Genomic DNA, 8,529 nt, shown 5'->3' on the forward strand with positions numbered 1-8,529 from the left:
ATATAGTTAACTTAATGGAAAATAAATTTAAAAGTTATTGGTCAGGTTGTCCCATGTTATATGCATTGGCAACCATTTTAGATCCTAGGTACGGAGTAGATGGAACTGAATCATTGATGACTACTACCGCAGAGAATTTAGAAATAGATATGCAACTAAGTATTACTGACGCTAAGAAAATGTTAGAAAAAGTTTTTAGTTTGTATGAAGCAAAATATAGCACAGGTAAAAAAGAATAGGGAACTTCGTCGTCAACTACCAGTTCAGGGCCTAAAGGATCGTCGTGGAGTTTCTTGAAGAAGAAAGAGAAAACGGCAAGATCATCCTCAACACAAGCGTCTACGGAACTAGTCAAATATTTTGAAGCAAATTTTATAATCGATGACGAAAAACTAAATATCTTACAGTGGTGAAAGAGCAAAACCGATCGTTTTCTAACACTGTCCATAATAGCTCGTGACATTCTTACAACTCTAGTGTCAACGGTAGCATCGGAGCAAGCTTTTAGCGCAAGCAACCGAATTCTTGACGAGAAGAGAAGCAGAATGCATCCAGATATCTTGGAGGGACTAATGTGCGTTAAAGACTGAGAAGATGCCAGAAGACGAAAACAACAATACACAGATGATTCGATGCAAGAATATTTTTCTAACTTAGAAATAACATAATCTTTTGGAAGCACTTAGGTTTGTAATTTACTATTCCTAGCTACTGCACTCTTTTTTCCTTCGCTAAGGTTTTGTCCTGATCTCCCCACGAGTTTTACTTAGCAAGGTTTTTAACGAGGCAGTCATTTATGTGTACTCATATTACGTCAATTCAATAAAATCACATCTTTTGGGACATATGATATATATTTTTTAATTAAATTTTAAAAAAATACAAGTGCCGGGGCCGGCCCGTGAAGGGCCTGGGCCCAGGCCCGGCCCTTATGGACTAGGGCCAAGGGCCTGGACTAGGCCTGAGTTTTTCTTCTCAGACCCGGCCTAGGCACGTCCTGTACTGTGTAGGACCGTGCCAGGCACAACCCAGGCCTATAATGGGCCTGGGATCAAGCGTGCCGTACCGGCCCGATACGGCATGTTTGACATCTCTATTCTCAAAGTCTATAATTCTACTTTGACATGTTTGATTACTTGCTTTCTTTTTGGTTCAATTAATAAGGACACGTTAGGGAAGTTTGTAACTTATTTTTTCTCCACGTGTTGGCCAGAGCTTTGCTTTTTATTTATTTATTTTTTTGGCTGACGCACCGTATGGCTCATGGTAGAATTAGTACGTAAGATCCCGTTTATTTAATCGATTCGAGTTTAAAATTTGAGTTTTACTACAGTAAAAAGCTCTAAAAAACAGTCACACATAATTTTTTTGCTACAGTAAAAAGTTTTAACATAAAGTCACATCTCAATTCGAATTAAAAACTCGAATCAGGGAACTAAACGAGGTAGAAGAGTCTTTTTTAGCTTTTAGTTGTGTAAACATGTTGCTTGTAGCATTTACTTGTATTTTAGTTATAGTTATTAGTTATAGTTATCTTTTAAAGCTCTGTAATTCCTACTTTAACGTCTGCCTTTGCCCGTTTAAATAGTAGCGAATATATACTTGAAGGGTGTTTTTAGTTGCTTAAAAAAGCATCTTATAATGCGACTTTTAAATATGGACTTTATTATACATGTGTTTTTATTTTATTCATCTATAAACTCATATATTGTCACATGAATTTTATGTTTTTATAATCAACAAACACATGTGCTTAGTTTTCTTGTGTTGACAGATGTATTTTGTGTTTTATCATCAGCAAACAAATAGATAACTACTACGAAGATAAAAGATTAATCTCTATCCTTCTTTCTTTCTTTCTTTCTTTCTTTTTTTTTTTTTTTTTTTTTTTTTTTTTTTTTCGTTTTTGCTACCATCAAAGTATATACGGATTTAGTGTATGTAATCGATTTCAACTCTCTTTTCTCACATATATAGATATGTTATTAAGGTTCATTTGTTTTTCTCTTAGCATTCAATTCTGTTTGTTCACACTTATTTGACCATTTGTTTGTTGATAGATATTTGTATATTTAAATATAGATATTATATATTTGTATATTATGATTTGCAAGATTTCAGCTTTTGTCTCTATTTTTTTCGTCATCATGATTTCTTAATTTTTTTCTTAAATAAATAAATATCAATTTTTGTTGAATTTTTTTCCGTTGAATCCCTAGCCTCGCACGAGACGTGCTCCTACCTAGTATTATATAAAGCTTAGAAAAATTAGAAAGGAAAAGAGATATATCTTGTAGAATCTAGTCACTCTATTAATAGGACTCGATGATAGAATGTGTGCATGTCTATTCTAAGTCCTTGTTCAGTTCACAATTCGAATCACAAATCAAGTTTTATTCTTACTTTACTTTTTTTCCATAAAAATTTAAATTTAATTTTTTTACTATAGTGTTTTCTCTCACATATACAACTTAAGTCACAACTCAAGTTATAACTTGAGCTGTAAAATTAGAAAGTAAACTTATGACCCGTTCACTTCGCTGATTCGAGTTTGTAATTTGAGTTGAGATGTGATTTTGTGTGAGAGCTTTTTACTGTAGCAAAAAAGTTAGATGTGACTGTTTCTGAGAGCTTTTTACTGTAGCAAAACTCGAATTCTAAACTCGAATCGGCGAAATGAACGAGGCCTTAATAGTTTTATTTATTCTCGGTAAAATGAGAATTATAAGTTCTATACCGTCTAAAAAAATAGTCACTCTATTAATATTAAAATTAGCGAAACTAATTTGAGAATTTTCTTGTAATTGAGTTTGAATTCTTAAACTAGTGATCTTCTCCGGTATGCTAACATAGCAGTAAGTTAAGTTTTTTATCTATTAAATATGTATAAAATCAGGTAAAAGTCATAAAATATACATATTAAACAATTAAGAGAAACTTAATCTATTAATATACTGGCGTACTAAAAAATCTCCTCTTAAACTATCTAAAAAATTAATAGTAAACAATTCCGCATTGTCATATCACCACTTTTTTGAGTCACTCAACTTGGGACCAATGCCTTCAATATGATTCTGCTTTGTACAATGAGGCTTTGAATATTTGTAATTTTCATAGATAAATTGTCTTATTTAAGTGAAATATGGAAATTGAGATGGACTTTGCCTTAGAAGGCCCCAATTCGACATATTATAAAATAATCACTCAAGAAGCGAAAAATAAAAAATTAAACTGATTGTTTTACAGTCAAATGTTTTTTGGGAGTGCAAATTCATCAATACTATTTGTTGTTTAGTGATTAATTATGACAAATTAGTGATTCATCAACAAAAAAACAGTTTTTTTTTTTTTTATCTAAAAAAGAATAAGTTCAACCATTACCTAATAAAAAGTTTGATCATTAATAAAAAAAGATTGCCAAAACCAACGATCAAACATATTTTCCTTTTTCCTTTTTCTGGAAATGTAATAAGAATTTTTTTTCCTTAGACATGTAATAAAAGATTATTTCTTTTTTTTTTTTTTTAACTTGGAATAAAATCATCTTGGTACCTTATGCTATATTTTAAAGGTACATTGTGTCTTTTAGGCGGACTATCGGCCTTCAAAGTTTTTTTAAAAAAAGATCGCAGAGGTTATCGGCATTGAGTTTGTGCCAACAGAACTATGGGTAGTCATCGGAATGAAGTCGTTCAAGGGGAATAAGTTGTTGTTCTTTTACCGTAGATCTAGGACGCATTTTACGCAGGGTTCCATTGAAACTCCGAGAACTAGGTCGCGAAAGGGAGACGCAGAAGATTGATCGGTGTGTGTGGCAGTCGCTGCCCATCAACGACCGTGCGTGAGATCCATGCGCCACCGTATTTTTGACACTTCTGTAGTTGTTTCATGTGCTTTTTCTTGGAACTGCGCCTATCGTGCTTCACTTATTTCTAGCATTGAGGTGCTTGATCTTGCTGGGTTGATCTTTTAGAATTTTTGTAAAGTTTATTATAGTTTTTATGTTTTTTTTATTTATGTTAGTGTTGTAATAACGGTAACGGTTCTCCATCTGCCCGCGTTTTGTCTCAACTAGAGTGGTTTTTTCACCGCGTTTAGTCTATGTTGTGTGGCTTGGGTCCATTTTGTGAATAGGATGTGGCTTATCTTTCTGTGTGGCCGAATCATGTTATCGTGCCACTTATTGAAGGAATCATCTCAGTTGCTGGATTAAAACTATATTTATATTGTCTAATTACATGAGTGACATCCATTTTTTAGCTTCAAATTTGTGTTGTATCTGAACGCTTTAGTGACTCTTTAATGAATTATATCTGAACGCTTCTCTTTAATGAATTCTCATTGCCCATTGATTATCAAAAAGAAACATTTGTTTCATATAATCAAATTTAAATCATTAATTCTGTTACAGTATAACGCTCACATATAAAACTCTAATTTTAAATATAAAAATAAAAAATTATAAATTTGAGTATACCTTATTCACGGCCCTAAGAAGTCAAGATTGTTGCACGAGAAGAATCTTTTTCTTGAATGAATATGAGATGTTTATTTTCTGTATTCGTATAATTTATAATTCTCTATAATATTTTTTTCTCATAAAAAATACACATAAAATAAAAATAATTTTAAATTATAATTTTAAATCATAAATTAAACATCCACTAGAACAGCAGTCAACTCGGCTTTGCGCGTCAGCTTGCTTTGCCCACCATTCCCTCTTCTTATTTTATCTCCCTCCTCACTCACTTCTCTGACCTCACTCTCTTTCAGACTCAGGCCTTAATCTCTCTCTCTCTCTCTCTCTCTCTCTCTCTCTCTCTACCATCGGATATGTGTTCCTTATTGAATTCTCCCCACCAAATTTCGGAATTGGTTTTTGCACATAAATCGCTTGATGGGATTTTTTTTTTTAAATAGCTCTCATTTATCTCTTTACTTTATCTTGATTTTGATTCCACTATGTACTTCTTTCTGTTATTTTTATTTTTTATTTTTTTTTTGGAACACGAAAACCACTTTAGAATTAAACAGTCAAATCGGCAAGTACAACCGAAGATACAAAGTAAGGGATCATATAAATCCCAACAAAATCATGTGAACAATTAAAACCAAAGAAAGCTAAAACATGAGCAACATTATTACCACTCCTATTTATATGAGAGCACTCCCACCTCCCCATAGAGGATAATAACCGAACAATGTCCTCTATAATAACACCTTCTTCGCCCATCGTTAAGCTTTCCTTGACCGCTTGAACTACACGGACAGCATCAACTTCGGCCACGCTGATGGATAACCCCTGCTCTTGTGCGAAAATTAGGCCTTCCCAAAGGGCCATGCATTCAGCTAAAAAAGGTGAGAAAGAACCCGCAATCCGCTTCGCCAGACAAGCACATACTATTCCTTCCCCATCCCTGATGACAGCGCCTATCCCAATGGAACTCATACCCTCTCGAACTGCCGCATCAGTATTAAGCTTCAGAAGTCCAGCTGCCGGAGGTTTCCAGCGTACTTCACTAACAGGCACCGTAGTCCGATGTTTGGCCGTCGGATCCCAACAACTCTGAAAATCAGCAATTGTCCGCCCAGTTGTACCTAGGATCTCCATCGGCTCCCGATATACTCGGTGATGTACAAATTGATTCCGAGCCGCCCAAATCGCCCACGCCAGTACACAGAAAATTTCAAGATCCTCTCCAGTTGCTTCTTTGCTAAACATAACGCATAGAGCTTCAAAACCTCCAGTGTTGAGAGGCTCTAACTTGTGCCAAAGGGCACTCACTTCCCACACCTGAATAACAGCAGGACACATCCATAGAGCATGCCAAGTAGACTCCTCCTCCTCACCACAACACTGACATCTCGTTGCACAATTAATCCCCCTCCTTGCTAAATTGGCAAAGGTTGGTAAAAAACCGGAAGCTGCCCTCCACATGAAATTCTTGATTTTATTCGGGATATGAAGATCCCACAGTTTCCTCCACCACACACTATCCCCTCTCCCTCCAGAACTACTAGGCGAATTTCTTAGACCCATGGCCAGCTTGTAGCCGGCACGAACAGAATAGAGCCCCTTAGAATCATAATGCCACACCCAGAGATCTTCACTAGAGCCACAACTCAAAGGCATGTTGAGAATAATTTCTTGATCAATAGGGAGAAAAATATGACGAATTAGCTCCCGGTTCCATTGCCTATTAATAATAAGATCTTCCACCAACCAATCTTCAGTTTCTTCAGTCACTGCCGTAATTGGACGAAATGAATGAGGTCTAAGGATCCAAGGGTCCCTAAAACATCGAATGGATTTCCCAGAACCAACACGTCTACGGATGCCACTCTTCAACAGTTCTCGTCCCCATAATATACTACGCCAAGTATATGAGGGGTTGTGTCCAATATAAGCATCAAGAAAATCACCCTTTGGAAAATAATTAGCCTTAAAAATCATGGCCACCAAGGAGGAAGGTTTTGAAAGGATTCGCCAACACTGCTTCGCCAGAAGTGCTTGATTAAACGCTCCCACATCACGAAAGCCTATACTCCCATCTCTCTTAGGACAACATAATAGCTCCTACTTTGCCCAATGAATCTTTTTCTCAGTGTCGTTGCCGCCCCACCAGAACCGTGAAATCATAGCTTGAATCTCCTGACAAAGAGTTTGAGGGATCCGAAATACACCCAAGGTATACGTGGTAATAGCTTGGGCCACTGCTTTAATCAAGATTTCCCTTCCTCCCATACAGAATAGCCTTCCTCTTCAAAGCTTGAGCTTCTTAAAAACACTATCTTTGACTGCATTAAAAATAGCCCGTTTGTTCCTACCGACAAAAGAGGGCAACCCAAGGTACTTATCATAAGAGAGACTATTCTCATCAACCCGCAAACACCCCTTAACCTCATCTTTTGATTCTTCCCTAGTGTTGGGACTGAAAGTAATTTTTGACTTAGCAAAATTGATCACTTGCCCCGACGCCTTCGCATACATCTCAAGGATCTTCGCTAGTGATTTTTACTCGAAAAATCAACGTGTGTTTTTAATACAGTCTTCTCTCCAGCCCCTTGGTAGCTTCCCTGCTGCTCAAGACGCTGTGAGAGGTTACACTCACCGGTGTGTGTGAGTTTTTTCTTTTATCTCAGTGGTGATTTCGTTAAGTCTCCTTCTATGGAGGATATTGCAAACCGCTGGAAAAGTTTTTCTATTGAGGAGGAAGAAGAGGATGTTGTTGGAGTTGATGAGTCAGTGTTGGAGGAAGGACGAAAAGCCATGAAATGTGGCCTGTTGGGTAAGTTGTTATCATCTAAACCATATAACAAACGATTCTTTCAATCAACGATGATTGATATTTGGCGGATGCCTAGTGTAGAGTCACGGGAAGTGGCGAAGGATGTATTCTTGTTCTCTTTTGCCAGTGCTCGTGATCGAGATAGGGTTCTGGATATGGAACCTTGGAGTTTTGATCGAGCGCTTGTTGTTCTGAAGCCAGTAGAGAACGGTGATATGGCGGATAGCGATGATTTTTGTTATTCAAAGTTTTGGGTCCCGTTACATAATCTTCCGTTAGAAGGAAGGTTATCACGAATTGGAAAGATGGTTGGTGATATTATTGGTAGTACGGTGTCGGTTCAACAAGATGATAAAGGACGATGCTGGGGTCAGTATGTGCGTGTAAGGGTGGTCCTTGATATCACTAAACCGATTCGTCGCCAAGTCAAAATCATATTGGGTGATGGTGAATATCTAGTTTGGACGGATCTACGGTATGAAAAGTTGCCGGATTTCTGCTATGGCTGTGGGAAGTTTGGCCATGGAACCCGTGAATGTCCGGCTGAAGGGGTGGCTGTTGTGACAGATCTATCGATCCTTCCTTATGGCAGTTGGTTGAGAGCACCTAGAATGGGTGGTGGAAGTCACCGCCGGGTAGAACGGAGGCCGGCTCGCACCAACGGCGATAATCTGTCTCGTTCGCTTCGAGGAATGGAGATTCCGTAAATCTCGCCCTTAGTTTCGGGATCACAACAACGTGATTTGGTGGATGTGATTGCAGTTACTGAAAATCTGGCGAAGTCAACGTCACATTGTGGGAATGTTCCAAAATCAGTTTTTAGGACGGATGTGGCGTAGAATACGGTTAGGGCGTTATCTCCGGAAACAAACAATGATTTGGTAAGGCCAAAGGCTATTATGAATGACGTGGCAAGTAAGGGATTGAAATGCAAAAGGGATGTTTGTGAAGGGTCTGATAGTTCTTTGTACGTGCATGGCTCTAATGTACTTTGCATGGGAATAGTTGCTAACGTGGAAAATGGAGAAGGAATGCTGCATGAGGCTTTGGGTAATGATGAGGGAGCTTTGCTGGACAAGGATAGCCCACATGGTGGATTGTTCTCTTTCTCGGCAGGTGATGGAGAGGAGAAGCATAAGAACGGTGGGCGAGGTGTGAAGGCTAAACGAGGTCGGCGACCTAGTGTTTCTTCAGGTTCTGAGAGAAAGGTGGTGGAGAAGAGGAAGGAGGTGTCAGCAGG

General features: G+C 37.8%; 1 protein-coding gene across 1 annotated transcript; it reads left to right on the forward strand.

The window, feature by feature from the left end:
• The first annotated feature begins 7,168 nt into the window (after nucleotides 1-7,168).
• On the forward strand, nucleotides 7,169-7,996 carry LOC112090594. The gene has a single exon (XM_024162261.1). It carries the CDS (start codon nucleotides 7,169-7,171, stop codon nucleotides 7,994-7,996), a length of 828 nt encoding a protein of 275 aa, XP_024018029.1.
• Nucleotides 7,997-8,529: the final 533 nt, after the last annotated feature.

Source organism: Morus notabilis, unplaced genomic scaffold, assembly GCF_000414095.1.
Source record: "Morus notabilis unplaced genomic scaffold, ASM41409v2 Scaffold266, whole genome shotgun sequence".
Lineage (NCBI taxonomy): Eukaryota > Viridiplantae > Streptophyta > Magnoliopsida > Rosales > Moraceae > Morus > Morus notabilis.

What these genes read in the sequence shown, in the direction of transcription:
- LOC112090594 (XM_024162261.1), top strand. Translation starts at nt 7,169, where the DNA reads ATGGAGGATATTGCAAACCGCTGGAAAAGTTTTTCTATTGAGGAGGAA.